The 19,850-nt window shown below is 44.2% G+C and overlaps 1 protein-coding gene across 1 annotated transcript in view; it reads right to left on the bottom strand.

Annotated features, from left to right (window-relative positions):
* Hydin (HYDIN axonemal central pair apparatus protein) overlaps positions 1–18,979 on the bottom strand; it is a 342,846-nt gene extending 323,867 nt beyond the window's left edge. The window contains exon 1 of the mRNA XM_028768759.1: positions 18,861–18,979. Coding sequence (XP_028624592.1) covers positions 18,861–18,979 — 119 coding nt within the window. The remainder of the gene's footprint in view (positions 1–18,860) is intronic.
* Positions 18,980–19,850: the final 871 nt, after the last annotated feature.

A 19,850-nucleotide genomic window follows, 5' to 3' on the forward strand; every position in this document is an offset into this window, starting at 1 on the left:
CATGCCTCCCCCAGGTCCTCCCCCAATCCTCCCCTTTTCTCCCTCCCTATATAACTCGGGACTGCCCTGAGTTCTGGGGGGTACGCCTAGATCCATCCACCATCTGCCATGACAGTAAACCTTTCTGGAACCAAGGACTTCCTCGTGTTATTGGGGCCTGCCGCCGCCAAGGCCTCCAGGCCGCTGGAACCATAAGATTCCTCCTGAATGTGGGACCCGCCGCAGCGTGGAAGCCTCTCTGGGGCCCCACTGCTGTAGCGGCCTCTAAATTTTCCCCACATACCGTTAGCAGGAAAGTGTCACGCCTACAATACTGAAGTCAATACAACATGGCTTTTGTTGAGAGTTGGGTGTTCTCTGGCCACTCACTGAGTAAAAAGATTAATTTTCAGTTTACAATCCTGCTTCATCTCCTGCTTGTCTACCTCCTCTAAAGCTGCTTTGCTTCGTGGTTTTCTATCAGCTTGATCTCTTTAAAATTGGATTGCTTCACATGTTACCAGTTTCATGTTGGCCTCTGCTCTCTTCCCCTTGAAATATTTCTTGAAAACAACGTGTCTCTGCAGGATGTATGACTTCTTGCATCTCGGGTGAATCAAAGGGAGAACTTTCAGAAGGAATCCTCTCATTTGACCCATGTGGGAGAAAAGTAAGATTCGGATATACAAGAAAAAGCAACTTTTCTAAGGTCAAATTACAGAGAAAGAAGTGCTTTTTTTTTCAATAGGACAATATCAAGTGTTGAAAATTTGTTCAAACAAGCTTCCAGACCTGACCCCGTAGGAAAGTCAAACAGCAAACTAGAAGTCACAGGGGAAGAAAGTAACTACAGGAAAGACAGAAAAGAAACTGCCAAATGTGCTTCCTGTGCTATGAGCATCATTTAAAAATTCTGTGTTTTCTTAAATTAACTGTACAAGGTAGTCTGTTTCATTCTGGTGGTTTCATTTTATGTATGTGATGTAGTGGCTAATACCACAACTATAAGAAATACAGTTCTAGGGCTGGGCAGATGGCTCAGCCCATAAAGTACCTTTAGCACAATCATGAGGATCTGAGTTTGGGTCCTAGCAGCGGTGTAAAAGCCAGGCACAGTGGTGGGTACCTGGGAAGGGAGCAGCACCTAATGCACCGAGGGCTTACGTTGAATAAAAATCTTGGGGAGAAAAACTCTACCTGTCCCCTCAGACTGACTCTCTGACCTGGCATGGCGATCCTCTCCTGCCATTGGCACTTTTGGTTTTCACACTTTCAAATGTACACTGGAATTGATCCCACTGGATGCCCAGTATTCAGCTTCCAAGTCACACCTTCTTAGACTTTCGGTTTGTAGGGGGCAAATTTTGGGACACCTATGCTTCTACAGTTCCCGATGCCTGCTCTATAGGAGGGAATGCTTGCCTGTGCTATAAATATGGCTCAAACCCAGTGCTGCAGAAGCCATAGGGCCTAGAGAAGGATGTATTAATGCTGCTCTTCAAAATGGCCATATTGTCAAACTGCCTTCTAAATATTTATGTTTATATCCATAAGAGGCATTTCTTATTACAGTGTTAATGATTAATGCAGAGATGTGTTTCAGTTCAAAAGGCCAAAACTAATTGATGATGAGTGTTCAGCCATTAATGGAACATCTATATCAACCCCCGTCTTCACCCCAAGGCTCGAGGAAACTTTGTTGAGGAGGGAGTGGGAAGAATGTAAGAGAAGGAGGGTGAGGAAGAGCTCTTTGCAATGCCGCCTGGACATAACATGACTACTGCACACAAGAACTCAGAGAAGCTCTAGTTCCCTGAAAAACGTATCACCAGTTAACAACTCCAGCCTGGATGGAAGAGGGCATTCCACAGCCTCACCCCTTAGTGAGGAGCTATGGGCAACTGTTTGCAGCTCAGGAGGGAAGGGCCACTTTTCATGTGGAGTATGTAGGTTCTCCACACTTCAGTGGATGAACTCATACACATATGGGCATTCACTGATTGGACTCAAGGGGTATATGTCAACAAGGACGTGCAGTTTGGAGGAAAATTTGGGGTTTGAGGGAGAAGTGAAGGGTAGATATTGTCACTAGACTTTGTTTACATATACAGTGTGTACAAAGAATAGGAATTAAAACCGTATGAAATTTTAAAGGCGTAAACAAAAATGTAAGAAAAGTACCTCACAAATGCATGACCCAATAATGGTTATGTTACAGGGCTTGGGACTGAATAATAGTCACACAGAGGAAGAAACAAAACACTGCAATGCCTCATCTTGATGCTAAGCTCTTTCTACCAACCACAAGAAACCTAACTCTTGCAGTGCCTGTTCTTTCATGATTTAAACATACATCCCTGAGCATCGTAGGTAAACCTGGTGCTTAATATTTGAAAGGATGGAATTACCCAGTGTGCATACTTCTGTGTCTGTGTCTAGCTTCTATACCTAATTCGTGTGTGTGTGTGTGTGTGTGTGTGTGTATTCACTGTAAGTTATATGTAATTGTCCACTGTAATTTGCCCATGCATTCTACCACTGGTTGGCATTTGGGTGGTTTCCAACACAACAGGTTACAATGCCATACACATTTTTGTAAACATCTCCCCACAAGCAAAGACAAGCAGAGGAAAGGAGCTGTCAGGTCAGCGCATGCATGCAAGCCAGTGTTCTGCATATGGGCACACACACCATTCATCTATTCTTTGTCTTGTGTATATTAGAGGCAATTTACATCATTTTTATTGAAAATCAAATCTGCCACAAATAAGACATGTTGAAACTACCATTCCCTGACACTCAAAATTCTCTGGATCCAAATATTAAATCAATGCTAGCTTATTCATATCTTACTATCAACAGGAGATACAAAGACTATCATCTGCTAGGTTAGCAATAACCATTTCTTACTTTTTTACATTTATTTATTTATTTATTTATTTATTTATTTATTTATTGTCTGTGCACATATGTTGCATATGTGTATATCACATGTGGCATTCAGAGAACAACTTGCAGGAACCAGTTCTCTTCTTCCATCATGTCAGGATTAAATTTGAGTTGTCAGAATTGGCAACGAGTGTTTTTCCCCTCCGAGCCATCTTGCTGGCCCTGACCTAATATTTCTTAATGGCTTTGAGGAAAAAAATCTAAGTAAAGGTATCTTAATTTCTCTTTCCCAATACTTGCATTGGTCCTTCATTAAACTATTCTCTTTTTTTTCCAAAGGGGAGGGGGTTTATTCAGGAGATATGGAAGAGGAGAGAGAGCAGAGAGGTAGAGAAGTGGAGGCCGGCCATGACCACGTGAAGAGAGGAGGAAGGGAAGGGAGGAAGGGCGAGGAGAAGCTAGAGGCAAGAGAGTAAGAGAGTAAAAGAGAGGAGGAGGCAAGCAGCCTCTTTTATAGTGGGCATGCCTACCTGGCTGTTGCCAGGCAACTGTGGGGAGGAGCATACCTGGGTGTTGCCAGATAACTGTGGAGGTAGCGTTTAGACAGAATACTAACATTCCCCCATTTTGGTTTAATTAAAAGAGAAAAATTAGAAAGAGGTGACAGCAAAGCAGGAATAGGGTTGTCGTGATATCTGGCTACTTCCTGCTGGCATTGGGGGCAATGTGTCTTTAGGGGGAACCTAGAAGAATGGGTGTGGAGGATGTTTGTCCGGTCTTAGGAGACTTGGCTGTTTCCTGCTGTCCAGGGTCTATGGAGCGAGCCATCTGAGAATAGGTCAGAAGGAACAGGTCCAGTAGAAGCAGCTGTGTGTGTGGCAGGAGATGGAGCATCTGGAGGTTGCTTCTCTGGAGCTTAAACTATTCTCTTTTGCATCTAGTTGCTGTATTCCTTCTTATAGCTGACAGAACTTTCTAACCTGAGGGGAAATACCTTTTCAGATGCTGAAATGAATTTACAATAATTTTCTTTACTCTGTTTTGCTTAGGTTCAAAATTGCATTCTGAGTTGAAACAACTGTTTAGCAGCTTTTAAAGATTTTGTTGGGAGGCTGTATATGCACTTACTTGTGTGTGTGTGCGCGTGCGTGCGTGCGTGTGTGTGTGTGTGTGTGTGTGTACGCATGTTTGTGCATGGAGAGGCTAAAGGACATTGGGTGTCTTTCTCCTCAGATCTCCACAGAACTTTCTGACACAAGGTCTTTTTCTGAGCTAGTATGCCAGCCATTATACCCAAAGTAGTGAACTGCTAGTTCAGAGGAAGACCCGGAACTGCTACTCCAAGCAGGTTGAAAATGACGATCAGTTAGGAGAGAATAAGCTTATACCTTATTGGAACTAGATGCAATTCCAAGATCAATCAACCTGTGTTAAGGGTGCCAGGTACATCTTTAAATGACTAGAAACCTGGAACTTGGGAGAAACTAAGTATCTGCACTACATGACCCGGAACTGTTAATCCTACACATGAGTTCTTCTGTTTTTATGAAGCCTACATCTAAATGGAACCAGCATACAGAAGGTGCTTGCAGACGGTCACAGGGGTCCAAAGATGTCTGGTCTTTGGATGGGTGAGTTCAAGCTCACAAACTGTGTGAGCCTAGAGAGAAATGGTTCATTTCCAGATTCTAAAGATCAGAGAGCTCATACATTTTACATATGTTTTTCTCAAAGAACTCACAACTCAGCTTGAGAACATTATTAAAAAGTGATCTTGTCATAGCCCACCCCCCCAATGCCTGACAATCAGAATTCTTTCCACAGAATGTATTTCAGAAGACTGTGTGCACAGAAGAGTAACTCTTTGACCCTGCCTGTAGCTCCCACTGACATCATCAGAGAAAGAGACCAGTGCTTTCATCAGCCCTCCCCAGCCACTGGGTCTGTCAGTCACAATTCCCAGAAGGAAGTGAACAGCAAGCTCATTTGACCCTTCTCTATTGAGTGCCTTCCGCTCATCTCTGGTGGGTACATCCCCGCTAGCAGCTATTTGGTAAATGTAGCGTTTCTACCTTTTATTAAAATGTCAAATACGATTCTTTTAATTCATATTGGATGGCTGTCACAGCAGAGCTCAGTAATGAAAACCAGTGATGGAGATTGGTTACGCGCTGTAACACTGTATTCAAGTTGTCTGGCAGGCGAGGAAGCCATTTTTCTTCTGTTATCAGGCTAGTGAATACTGACTAAGAAATTCTTATTGTGGCTCCTTCATGAGGTTTGGCTAGATTGATCCCATTTGGAAAGCATGAAAAATATTTGTATCCATTCTATGTCCCTAGCAAGAACAACAATAAGATACATTGAATTTAAAGGAAACTTCAATTCCCAGTAATAGTATATATAACCCATTAGCTGGCCTAACCATCCATATGAACACAATCAAATGCTCCTGGTAAAAAGTCCCATCACCCAAAAGCATTAAAGAGCTGTCAAGAGAGGAAAGCAACTGCCAGACCAAACTCCAAGGAAACCAAGCTCTAGAGAAGGAGACAAAAGTACTGGAACATTACACCAATTTGTGCTCTTGGGGCACTTGATAATCCAGACACACACACACACTACAAAGATAATAAAACTAAATCTTGGGAGAGAAAAAAAAAACAGATTTTTTCCAAAGGGGCAGTTTTAAAAAGGGAAAGACAAAAAGGCCTGTCATTCTTGTAATTTTAAAAGCAGCAAAATGTCTTTTAAAAGCACGGCAAATTCAAGACAGTTTGAGGCAGCGAGTCTAGGAAGTCTCACCCTAGCAGCCTCTCACTGAAGGAAAGTCTAACAGAAGGAAAATGACCTCAATTGAAAAACCCATGATGGAGGAAGAAATAGAGGGAGGCGTTGGCGTGTGTGGGGTTTTGAATGAGTATGTATTCCATCATGGGGGAAGATCATTGGCTCTCTGACCCTCGTAGCCCTGACACCAGCACAGCTGGGAAGGGTGACAGGTGACGGACTGTGGCAGATAGACATGTTGGTGCACAGAGCTTCCACTCCTTCAGCCTCTAGGCTGGCAATCTCTGGGTACCTCTTACAGGCCTTTCAGATGATCTCTGTGAGATCATTCTCCTGCCTCCTAGCCCTGTGGTGGCCCCTTGACAACACATTGCGGAACTGGTTTTATTTCCTTCCCTAACTCACATCTCAGCCTGGTTCCTATCCCTTAAGATTGATAACCAAAAATAAAATACCAACCATAAGGTTCTGAACTCAGGCCCTGTCTCTGGGGGAAGCCAAGAGAACAGTGTAGGGAGGCCTGCCCTAACAGACATGAACACGTATTGTAAAGCCATGTCTGGATCAAGAAATCGATAAGCTAAGTCTAATACATTTACTCATGACTGAAAGTCAGAAAGCCATCAGGAGTTAAGGAGAATGGGGGTGAGGGGCGGGGATAGAATATCACTGCCTACCTTAGTTAGGATTTCTAGTGTTGTGATGAAACACCATGTCTAAAACCTACTTAGAGGGGGGAGGGGATTTATTTCATTTTACAGTTTCAAATCACAGTCCATCACTAAAGGAAGTCTGGGCCAGGAACTCAGGGCAGGCCAGGAACCTGGGGACAGAAAATGATGCAGGGACCATGGAGGGGTCCTGCCTACTCAAACGTTCCCCATGGCTCGCTCAGTGGACTTTTCTCATAAAACCCAGGACCACCTGCCCAGTGGTGGCACCACCTACCCTTTTCTGCTCCTCCCCCATTGATCACTAATTGTTTTCCCCATAGGCTCTCCTCCGGGCTAATCTTATGGAGGCATTTTTCTCAACCGTATCTCCTTCCTCTCAGATAACTAACTCTAGCTTGTGTCAAGTTCACAAAAAGCCAACCAGGACGCTGCTTAAGTAAGTCCCAAACAGAGATAACAGTCGTGGACATATTAACACAGAAGGGGTGCTCTCGGGGGTCCCCCACCCCCACACAAAGACCTAGAGACAAATAACTAGTGGGAGAGGGGGAACCAAGATTCCCAAGGATGAGCCACCTAACTTGTTATCCAATGCCAGTGGTCAGCCCTGGAGACGTATAGATACAAATGACAGCCAGGGGACGGCAGCTTGGATTGATGTGTACTGCACATCTATGGAGTGATAACTCTTAAAGAAAGGGAGGGTGGGAGAGAGGGCATGAGAGCGATTAGAGGCAGAACGGGAGAGAGAGGAAATGGTATAATTGCATTTTAACTTTAATCAATTGCAGGAGCTGCAGAGAGGCCGCTTAGTAATTAAAATCAGATACTAGTCTTGCAGAGGATGAAAGTTCAGCTCTCAGCACCCACACTGAGGGCCTCAAAACCACCTGTAGCTGCGGCTTCGGGGAATCCAATCTTCTCTCCTGCTCTCCATTGGCATCTTCAAACATATATAAACAAAAATAAAATTATAAAGCTGCAACAACAACAACAACAACAAAAAACACTCAAAGTGGCATTGAAGTCAACTTGACTTCAACCTTGTTCTCTTGGCCAAAACTGGGTCTCTCAAGTATACACCAATGCAGAGTCACAAGGAAACGAATCTCATAAGTGTGTGCAAGAAAGACAAAGGCAAACAGGGAGCCAGGAACTCCTTATTTTCATCCTGTTGACATATATTTCATCGAAGCAACATAGAAAATGAGAAAAAAAAAAGTCATTCTATATAGAAAAATTCTAGGTGAAATGCCTAAAAAACTGGCAGTTCTTAAAGGCATCCCAACGCACTCCCACCAAACTGATGGGAGCCCTTAGGCCAAAGCAATTGGATGAAATCATAAAGGAAACCTGTCACAACCAGGCTGGCAACACTTGAACCCCATAATCAGTCTTAAGATCACTAACATTTTGTGAGCAGATAGGAGCTAAATGTGTCAGATTATTCTTCTGAAAAAAAAAATGCACTTGAAACGTGGTAGAGCCCTTAGATCGAACTCCAGTTGACAGAAAGCACAGGGAAGTGTTATGTTGTAGTCACATCAAAGGCAGAAGCCGGAGGCAGAGGCAGGTGGATTTCTGAGTTCGAGGCCAGCCTGGTCTACAGAGTGAGTTCCAGGACAGCCCGGGCTATAAAGAGAAACCCTGTCTCGAAAACCCTCCCCCCCAAAAAAATTAAGGCAGAAGCCAATGGAGATCTGCTTACAGAGACTCAATGGGAAAACGGCTGGACTCCTTATATGACTTAAAAGGAAACTGAATGAGAAACTTGAATGGAAAGCCAGCGAGCTCTGAGAGCCCATGTTACACATGGGTCATATTTGTACAGAGCCTTGCAGAGGACCAGCTGCTCAAGTGAAAGTCAAAGCTCGATACACAATGGCTGACGTGTGATGGGGCCAAGACATTGTTGTGTCTTTCACGGGTGTGGGTGTGTGCACGAGGATGTGCGTGTGTGTGGAGGCCAGAAGCTAATGCTGTCTGTGTTTCACACAGTTGCTCTCCATTTGGTTTTTTGAGACAGGGTTTCAAAAAACTCTTACACGGTACATGTAACTCCTGGTAGAACAAAACTTTAAAGGGGAAAGGCCACATGGAGACTGTTGAGAAGGTGACCTGGAAGGAGTTCTCCATTAAGAATGAGAAGCCCTGAACATGAAACACGAGAAGCACTACCACAAAGGAACGTCTACATAGCTCTATGGCTTTCAACTTGGAATTACTGTTTAAACCACATCTTATCAAAAGACTTTGCATAGAAGATGGGAAGTCGGGCTTCCTCAAACGGGAAGTGTTTGCAACACATAACAACACAACCTCCCTCGGGTCCGGAAGGCTGAAAGAGCTCCCATAGAAGAGCATTTTAAAAATGAGTCCAATAGGGGAAAGGCAAGCAAAAGACCAATCTGAATGACCAATAAATAGATGAAACGTGATCGACTTTATCAGCCGTCAGGAAAACACGGCTAAAATTATAATATGCCACTACATAGCGGTCAGTAAAATTTGAGTCTGATGATTTCACAAAGCAATCAGAAAAGGTGAGTAAGAACTGGGAGGCAGTATGCAACCACGGGATGGCCAAAACTTGAGTTTGGTAATTGTGAGTATCGACCCCTCTGTGTTGTAGTAAAAAGTACTAAATACTTGCTGGTGGGACTGCACCTGAACGAGACCGTATCTAAAACTAGCTTTTCATTATCTAGTAAACTTAAGGGTTTATGACCCAGGGATTTTGCCCTGGTCCATAATCCAGTGAACTACATGTATATGCAGTGGTATTCTTTTTATAGTGATGTATTGGGAACAACCGGTGTCTCCATGACAACACACAGAACAATGTGTGGTCCTCCTGGACCACATTCATCCATAGACAAGATGCAGCTGATGAACACATGCAAGAATTTTACAGCAAGTGGAGAAAAAGAAGAATCGACCAAAAATATGCATACACACAGTGATTCGGTTTACATAATGCTCAAGGGGAAGGAAAATGGAACCCTGTTTTCAGGACTGTATACAAAAGGGTAAAACCAAAAGAGAAATCAACAGTAGCAGACTTATGGGTCAGGACAGCAGTGATCTCTGAGGTGAGGGGAAGAGAGGGAAATATTTCTGGAATACCAGGTTGGAGAAACAGCTGCGACCATAGTGACTGTGGTGCTTTGAATAAGAACAGCCATCGTAGGCTCTTATGATTTAATACGTGCTCACCAGTTGGTAGAACTGTTTGGGAAGGATTGGAAGGTGTGGCCTTGATGGAGGAGGTGTGTCACTGGGGACTGGTTATGAGGTTTTTCAAAAGACTTGTGTCATTCCCAGTTAACTCTCTCTGCTTAGTGCTGGTAAGATGTGACCCCCCCCTTTTGGCCTCTATGGGAACTGCATGCAGTTGGTACACATTAAAATAAATAAATTTTTTTTTTAAACAACATACTTTTGGGATAGTATCAGCTTAATTTTGGACCAGGTTAAGGTTGCACCTTTGAGCCCTTCTTGACTATTGTCAAGTTATGCATGTATATGCATGTATTCATACATGTGTGTCTGTATCTGTGAATGTTTCATATGCTCATATGTATGTTGTATTTCACAAATGAAATTCTAAAGAGAATTCATATTAAAATTAAACCTTTTGCAGAACTTAGAACACATCCTTAAAATTATGGAACTTACTTTGTCCTAAGGTGGCCTTACTTCAAGAGCCCCAATTCCTATCCCAGAAGCTAACTCATTAGGTCTAAAGTAGGTCCCTGGTAGAAATATTTCAAATATGCTAGCAAACATACCAGCATGGGAAGAACTGGAGTCCAGACTCCATGGGCAGGCAAGATGTTTCCCCCAAGAGCACACTGAGGCAGAAGTGCCCCAGAATTAAACACAGTGAAGGTTTACAGATTAAATGATGCAGTAGGTTCAATCAACAGGTTCCTCTAAGTCTCCAGTTAAACAATACTTGCTATCCATGGGTTAGCACCGGCTATTAATTTGATCTGTGCTAAACCTGAGAGTTCTCCTTGCCAATATTCTTCTGTTAACCCTTCAATCCTAATAAGTCACAAGAATAATAGACAAAAGTTCCCAGAAGTGCCACGGAGCTTGGTGGGATACACAAACGGACCCCATTGTAAGCATTGCTCCAGGTTGCCATCAAACGAGTCCAAGGGCTACCCACACCTGTAGCTGCTCTCCAAAGTGAAACTCCATAATAGCATAGACCGAGCAAGGTTCCCCCTTTGTTCTTGACTAATAATAACTGACCAATCCAACTCTTCTGTATTAACTAACCACTCTACCCAAACAGGAATCCCACTGCCCACATTTGAACCTCACTTCAGATCAAACCGGTGATGGGGTGTGGGGGGAGGGTGCTGGTTAAATTTAAAGATTCCTCATTAAAGGTCAATATCCTTTGCTTTGAATACAGTTCCTGTGTAGATGAGGAGCTGAACCTGCCCCGGGGCAGTGAGCGTCATCAGCCAGCTGCATCCTCAGAATCAAGTGCAGATGGTTAATTGCCCCAGCAAATGACTGCTTACTTGTAGGCACAAAAGCCTGAACCTAAAAGCATCCATAGTATGCTTGGGCGTATTTATGCTCAGGCAAACAAAACGCATTTCCAAAACTCCATCTGTGAATAGACCTCGGCAGGCTCCAGCCGCAGCACTTTGTGGTTCACACTGCTGAGGTCGAATTCAAGGGAGGGACTGGTGGCCACATCTCAACTGCTTGGGGGTGAGGAATCTTTTCTGAAAAAAAAAACCTAATTAATTGTTGGTGGGGTTCAATAAATAAGGTGGGAATTTCATCACACACTCCTGAGCCTTATTGCTGAAGACTAAAGCAACTAAGTCAATCTGTCATAGACTAAACTATGGGTCAAAAACACCACCACCATCACCACTACCAACAACAACAACAAAGAACCTTTCTATATTTTAAGATGATTTATCTCAGGCATTTGTTACAGTAATGAAAAAGTAACACACTGTGAAATGGAAGGTTTCCTTTCCCCCACCCCCTTTAAAGCAAAGACACGTCCATACCCCTAGGGACTTTCATGTAAGTCAAGTACTGGCCGAGCTCCCAGAGTTCAGTTGTCATAAACACAATGCCCTCAGTGGTTGTGAGACTTCCAAAGATCCCATTTTAAAATATAGCCTATTAATCCATGCATGGCAGGGATAAGATGTGGGGAGAAAGCAGAAGAGGGGGGACCCGTGTTTGCTTGAAAGTCCTCCCTGCCAGCTGCAAAGCTCCGAGCTTTGTAAGAGGTCAAGATGCCGGGGCTTGGCGCAGAGCACTAATCCTGTGCCAGTGAAGACCCTTTCTTCTGAAGAAGCCCTGGACGACGGGATTCTATTCAGTGTAATTGTACGTTAGGGGGAGGGAGCAGCGGCTTGCCACGGTTTTAATTATCAAGGACACCCTAGCTTTTTCAAAACCATCTGTTTAATTGTGGTTACAAACAGCGATGTAAAAACACATGTGATTAGCTGACACCAAGTTCCCTGCCACCGACAGTTTCAGCCTAAGGAGCCTCGTGGTGGAAGAGCGTGGTGCCCCTCCCCGCTCTGTAATATTTCCTGGCTTAGCAACTGACAGCCTACGATTTATTGCAGAACCTCATTCAGGAAGAGCTCGGATTATTAATTAGTGCTCTTCGATTACATCCTCTGGTTATTCCTTTTTATTAAAGCTGAATTCCCTGAGAGTGAAGGGGATTAGAGGAGAGATGAGGCGGGTGAAAGCCCTCGCTTTCCTCTTCCCACCAAACCCTGGCAGCTTCCCAAGACCCGCGTCGCCTGTAATTAACTACCAGGCACATTCCATAGTGTGGTGAGACTTGTCTTCGGTGTTCACAAACTCCGACTTCTGCTTTCCTGTTATTGGTTGTCATGTTTGTCTTGCTGTGGGTATTTTAAAAGCTATGAGAGCTGGGGGAATTGTTTGCAGGTATGAAAACGGCTTAACCTTGAAATTTATTTTAATTAGAGATTTTTCTGTGCCACTGTTGAAAATGTGGGTGGTTTGTTTATAAACAAAAATAATAATGAGAAGGAGGAGGTTAAGGAGGAGGATGAAGAGGAGGAGGAAGTAAAGAGGAGGAAGAATCATCACCATCATCATCATCACCATCACCATCATCATCATCTCACTGAATGTGGAATCAGGCAAAGGTGCTCAGTATATCAGATTCAGCAAATAAACACAAGATGCCGGCAGAGTCAGATCACCATCCTCTTTTACCCAGGACACTTTAGATTCTTATTAAAACCGTTTTCAAAGAAAAATGTCAGGGTTTATGATCTGTGGATGACATTGTGAGAGATTTCTTCAGCCATTCCACACAGATTTTTTTTTCCTCACACACAAGCCAGTGGACCCTTTGGTAATGGATTTAAACTGAAGGCCACCACATTAACAATATCACAGACCTCCTTTCCCCACAAGCTTTTTAATCAGGGGTAGAGCCCTTTAAAGTCCACTTCCCTTCCCCACTACCTCCAGGGATGAATATGAGCCTGTAAAAAAAAAAATCAAAGGACTAAAGAGCTTAAATCCTCAAAGAAATGAAAAGGCTGCACGGTTTGGCTTTTCAAATTAAACCAGTGGAGTTCTGCACCAGACCAATTCCCTACGTCTCCTCCTCTGTGTGACCTGAAATCTCCCAGCCACGATCCTACAATTCCTCCTGCCTCATTTCAAACCCCATCCCTATGAAGAGCAGGATGCTGAGTGCTTCCGATGCTAAGGAGGAAGCGGAGGAAGTGTTTGCTCCCAGGAAAGGGCTATCAATCCTTCACTTTTGATGATGGTGACGTGGTTTGCTGCATTCAAAAGTAGCAAAGTGATGACCTTTATCCTCTGTGGTCCAAGTTCCAGTGGGAATCCGATGAAGAAGGCTAGGGACACTAACATGCATGTGCAGCTAGAATCCATATAACCGGGGTAAAGAGTCCCTAAGCAATCCCAAATGTGGATCAGTTAGAACATCCCTTCAAAAGCTAACCAGCCATGGGGGCTGCATTCAAGTTTGAGGAGAGTTTTAATATTTTTGAATGATTGGAGAAAAAGTCTCAAAACTACACTGGGTGCCAATGACACGAACAGACTATGTAGTGACAATTCCTTTTCCTGCTCATGAGTGCACGGACCATTCTCACACAGACAGAGATACTGCTCTAACGTCGCCAAACAACCAACTCTGAGACTGTCCACACTGTGCACCTTCCAAGCACCACTGACGGAAGAGCTTTGCAGCCAAGCTTTTATATTCAGGCCACTAAGAAAGGCCCTTTGCATAAATATGTAGTTCAAAGTAGATTTAGGGCCACTCCAGAAATTGTTGGAAGTTCTGTCTGAATCTCAAGCTAGAAATCAGTTGTTAAAGACCTGTGCTCCAGTGGGCAACCCCCCACGCCCCTGCGCTCCAATGGGTGACCCCACACCCCTGCACTTATGGGCAGCGCTATCTAGAGGGTTATCAAAATAAATCATAAACAAATGAATAAATAAAGAAGCAAGCTGCAGGAGGGGATGGGGAAAGCTGGAGGGGGAGCAGGGATAGACATGGTCATATCTATGACCATATAATTTATGGTATACATGTATGAAATTCTCAAAAACCAAAGAAAAATTTTAATGATTAAAATAAAATAATGATGCTTAAGAGATATGTAGGTGGGCTAGAGGGATGGCTCAGCGGTTAAGAGCACTGACTGCTCTGCTAGAGGTCCTGAGTTCAATTCCCAGCCACCCACATGGTGGCTTACAACCATCTGTAATAAGATCTGGTGCCTTCTTCTGGTGTGTCTGAAGACAGCTACAGTGCACTTGCATAAATAAAATGAATAAATAAATCTTAAGAGAGAGAGGTGTAAGGGACACTGGAATGGCCATTGACATTCTGGAGAGGAAAGGAGAGAGGCTGAGGCAGAAGTGGTATTTGAAAATAAGATAAACTGGGCAGTGGTGGTGAACGCCTTTAATCCCAGCACTTGGGAGGCAGAGGCAGGCAGATTTCTGAGTTCAAGGCCAGCCTGATCTACAAAGTGAGTTCCAGGACAGCCAAGGCTATACAGAGAAATCCTGTCTCTAACCCCCCCCCCAAAAAAAAGAAAGAAACAAAAAAAAGGAAAATAAGATAAACATACAAACCTCTGACAATCAATCATAAAGAAATTCATTCTACAGTAACTCCTTGAAATGCATGTAGCTTTCCAAATAGCACAGGACATCACCCCAAGGATGGGATGCTGTCAAAAGAATTGTGACAAGTACACTGGATAAATAAAATGAGAAAGGGGACAGAAGCAGGGGAAATCCAATAAGCCCTGGGAATTCCAAGGAGGGTCAATCTAGTTATCCGTCAGGAAACTAGGATAATACAGTTGACATACTTGAAGCCATCCTAAAGGTGCATTGCAGGTAGAAAAAGGGGGTGGTAAAGTTACAAGTGGAGGGATACAAGGAGAAACAAGAGCGTGGAAGATGTTAAATATAAAAGTAAGTCCAGGGCAGAAGAGATGGCTAAGAGTACTGGCTGCTGTTCTGGAGGATCAGGGTCTATAGCAATAATGATTTGAAGACATCTCATGATGATTTTAAAGCTTAGGGTTACAGGTCGTGAACTATGGCCATCTATTTGGAGACACTTGCTTTATGACAGTATCAACCCTGAAGAGCACCGTAGACAGTGCAGACACTGTAGGAACTGAGCAGTTGTGTCCCAGTGCGGTGGACCAAAATCCTCCCACTATTCTGTACCATCATGTAAATATTGTTTAAAAACTTATTCTCTCTCCAAATCTACTAACTCTGAGTTAACAAAGTTTGAAGCACCAAGTTGATAACCAGCCATGAAAAATTAGAAAATGAACATCTTAAATTATCAAGGGCCAGTGAGATGGCTGCTTGGGTAAAGGGGCTTGCCACCAAGTCTGATGACCTGAGTTCAATTCCCAGGACTCACATGGTAGAAGGAGAGAACTAACTTCTGATCACATATGTGAGCTCGTGTGTGCGAACGCACACACACGCACACACACACACGGAGGAGCAGGAAAAGAGAGAGAGTAAATAGATGAAAATGTAACAAAAATTTAAACTCAATATCATAAACTCACAACTAATTAAAATATGCAGTAAAATTACATGTTAATAAAACCTACAAAACATTACGAGACCTAAAGAGGTCTTACAGAAAAGAAGATATACTTTGTTGGAGGATTCAATACTGCCAAGATGTTAGCTCTTCCCAAACTATGGGAGACAGATGGGGGTGGGGAGCTACCTTTCCCTTGGTGGTGGCAGCATTGTCAAACGGTAGGTTCCTTAAACTCAGGTTTGTAAGCCCTGATCGTGTTTATTGTCTGGTAAATAAGCAAAGACCCTGGAGCTTGGTCAACTTGATTTCCTGATCAGCAGCCGCTGGGTGGGCTCTCTCCCTCTGTCTCTGTCTCTGTCTCTCTCTGTCTCTCTGTCTCTCTCTCTGTCTCTCTCTCTCTCTCTCTCCTCTCTCTCTCTCTCTCCTCTCTCACCTCTCTCCCTTCTCTCCCCTCTCTCCCCTCCTTCCCCTCCTCTTCTCCTCACCTCTCTCCTCCCCCCTCCCTCCCTCCCCTTCACCCTCCCCTCCCCCCTCTTTCTGCCTGACCTGCCTTGAGCAAAGGAGCCTTCAGTCTACCAGCCAGTCTACCCTGTCTCATTTCCAGCCACATGGAGCACTGTCATGCCCACCCTGAGATGACTACAGACGTGACTGAAGTACATGACCCTGGCTCCTGAGGGCACAGACACAGGCAGAGCTGTTTGAAACCCTTCCTACAGGGCTCTTGGCTATGACGTGAGAATGGCCCTGGAACCATTTCAGTCTTGCCTGGGTGAGGAGCACTTCCTATCGTGAAGGGGAGGAGCACTTCCAGTGGTGAAGTCTACCATGTCAGGTTGCTAAGAGTTAAGACCGTCATTGATCCCAAATCTAAGTCTTAACAACTATGACTGGTGCTAAAAAGCAAGGCTAGCAGTTGATACAAGTGTGACTGACAAAATAAACCAATGGTCCAAGCCAATGGCTGTGATTGGTCCGAGCATCTCTTCCCTAGCTGTGTTAGCTGAGTGCTTAGGTTTACCCTGAGAGTTGATTGGAGACCTTGCCTTGTGCTGCCCTGCCCTGATGTCACAGCATCAGACCCAATCTAGGCTTTTCTCTGGTGCTCTCCTCTTACCCATTTTCAGTAGTGTAGACTAAGCTGGTACCTGGAGAAAGGGGAAACAGAGAGGGAAAGCCGCCAGGCAAGGCATGGCAGCTTGACAGCCAAAGAGGTCCTAACTGGCTTTTGCCAGTTTCCAAGCATAGATCATTAGGCAGGTGTCCCTTGACAGCTGAAGAACCATCAAAGCCCATGGGACCAAACCCACCTGAAGTATCAATAGTTGCTTTGGCTGCAGACCCTCCTGGCAGACCACCCAGTGATCCCACCCAGCTGGCAATAGGTACTCACCCCTGAGAGATCCTGGCCACATCTGGTGCCCAGTTCCCTGAAAAGCCCGGTGCTTCCTGAGTGGCACTTGGCATCAGACTTAATCCTGGCTCCCGAATACACTCCAGCCAAGGCAGGTACCCTGAGTCCTTTCAGCGTCCACCACTGAGTTGTGGAAGCTTCCAGGGACCAGCATGAGAGAGTTTCCCTGTGCCTAGTCATGGCTTCTGTCTAGGTAAAACAAAAGAACTCTGCTGGCTGCTTAGTGGTTGGTGACCTACTGGCCAATCAAAGTCTCACTGGGACATTTAACAAACATCAGTGGTGTGGTCCACAGTTTGGTATGAAAAGGTAAAGGAGCCAAAGAAGCCAGATCAATTTTGAAAAGGAACTCAAGCTACCCAGTTCCAAAAGTCACCGCAAAATTATAAATATATGAAGTCTATAAAAATATACAGTCTGTGGGCTAGAAAGATGGCTCAGAAGTTAAGAGCACTGACTGCTCTTCCAGAGGTCCTGAGTTCAATTCCCAGCAACCACATGGTGGCTCACAACCATCTGTAATGGGATCCGATGCCTTCTTCTGGTGTGTCTGAAGACAGCTACAATGTACTCATATACATAAAATAAATTTTAAAAATTATATATACATATATATCTATATCTATCTCTCCTCTATCTCTATCTCTCTATGTATTCTAGACATTCTGAACCAAAATTCTATTTATATATAACAATACATGAAATTATATTCTTACGACTCAATTAGAAAAGAAAGTAAATAAAATATGGGCCAATCATATGAGCCAAAGGTGAACGTCTTTATCGATGGTGTAACAACAGGTAAATGTATGTTGTTCAGTGTCATGGACCTTGAAGAATGCCTGTTGAAACTGGGACAGAACGGTCGACGGATCAGCCAGGTAGAGCTATGGGAGCCTGACTACCTGGGTTTAGTGCCCAGAAGCCAAAGTGGAAGAACAGAAGGGACTCCTGAAAGCTCTTGTCTGGCCTACACACACACACACACACACTGTGGTGTGCAAGCATGTCATGCCTGTAGGGATAGCTAAAAGTAACCAAATCATCATGACCTTCAAGACTGTAAAACAGGTGGACCTCAAATTCTACATTGGTGGAAATGTACGTTCGCTTTAAGAGCCACGTCATGTAAAATTGACGTATTTACAGTATAACCCAGAAACCCTCCCATTATTTACTAAATATGCAGCAATACAAAGACCTATGGATGACTGGCACAGAGTGCAAACAGTAGAAATCACAGAGGTGTGTGAGTACGTGATGGCAAGAAGGGAAACCCCCAGCCCCCAGTCAAGCAAGGTGTGATCCCCACATAAACAGTGCTCTCCTGGAAGAAACTGGTGTGAACTTGGGATCCCCAAAAGGCAGAAGAACAATGACTCCGTGGGTGAGCCCACACAGTGGGTGGACCCCACACATCCTCTACTGCTGTGTGAGGATGACTGGGAAAAAGTCTAATACATTTTAGAAAAATGTCCCTAAGGAGTCCCACATTTAATGCTTTTTAGTGTTTCCATGACTGACTGGGTTATCCTGCATAAGTTTGAATATGTATGTATGTATGTATGTATGTATGTATGTATGTATGTATGTATGTATATGTATTGTGTGTATGTATTTATCTATTTATTTATTTACTGTTTTTGAATTTGATCTTAATTAAGGTCTGAGTTCTAACACGGACGCCCGTGACTCCACTATTAATGCTCATTTAAAATAGAGCTCTTGGTCTACAGTCTTCCTGACAAGCTCCAGGTGGTCCTAAAAGTGCAGCGGGGGCCCCTAATGGCTTTAAGTAAAGATAAGAACTAAAACACAATCCTCTAATTAACACTTGGGCGCTTCTAAAGGTTCCGAAATGAAAACGAAACAATGCCAAGCAGAGTCAGGAATCAAGAAATTCAAGCACGCACAGAACCCAGGTCCAGAAGGACAGCACAGACCTATACAGTGGTCCCCAGCCCCAATCCTGAGGCACTCTCTGAGCCCTAACTGCGCTCACACACGGAGAGGCGGAGAAGCGGTTAACTGTTGCAGCCTTGTTTCAGGATCGCATAAGAAAAGCATGTTTGGGGATTTTTCCTTTGTATAATTAGCCACACATCTGATTTTCAGGGTCATTTTGAGAAGACGGGCAGGAACAGCAGAATGAGGGGCACGGGACCTCCAGTTCATTTTCCTAGGGAGAAAAGACTGCGGGTGATTTGCCCAAAGCTGAAGTTAGAAGCGAGGTTATCCTCATTCCTGTGCTTCCAGGCGGGAATCCCAAGTACGGAAATCCAAGATCCCATAACTTCAGCGGGGTCAACAGTAGGGGCCATCTTATCAGTCCCCACAAGCCCACTCTTTCACCCCGAGACCATTGAAAGATCCGGTAACCTCTGTACACTCAGAATCCCTGGACAACTCCACACCGTGCTCCCTGCCGAAACTGGGTTTCAACTCACACTCTTTGCACTTTTTGCGCTCCACATTTTGCTGCACTGCCGAGTCCATCTTGTTACCATCTGTTGCCACAGCAACCGCAAAGCGTGGCTCGCACTCTAGTAAGAGGAACGATGATTGGAGAAGGCGGGCGTCCCTAGCAACCGCCGTGTACCGAAACAACAGATTTCCTGTTATACTTTCCTGCGCCACAAGTTTCCCTCCCGTCCCAACGCCTTTCTTAGCCAGATCTTTCCTGGGTCTTCAAAGCAACTTCACACATAATCTCTGCGAACATCTGCCTCTCGCTGATTCAGTAGGGCCCACCACTTCCACAAGGATGTTTAGCCTGTGGTACTTTGACCTCTTCCAAGGGTCTGCAAATGCCCTTCAGTTGAGTGCCGAAGGAGTTGGAAGCAACTCCTAGGATACCAGATGCCCATAGCATCCTGAAAGAGTAACTTTTAGATGGATTAGCCAGTCTTTCTTTTCTGAAACAGAAAATAAAAGTTTCTCCCCAGAGTTCATTTACATGTGTTTAAATTAGCCTTTAAAACATACCCCTAAA

The sequence above is a fragment of the Grammomys surdaster genome, unplaced genomic scaffold (genome assembly GCF_004785775.1).
Source record: "Grammomys surdaster isolate TR1022 unplaced genomic scaffold, NIH_TR_1.0 187, whole genome shotgun sequence".
Lineage (NCBI taxonomy): Eukaryota > Metazoa > Chordata > Mammalia > Rodentia > Muridae > Grammomys > Grammomys surdaster.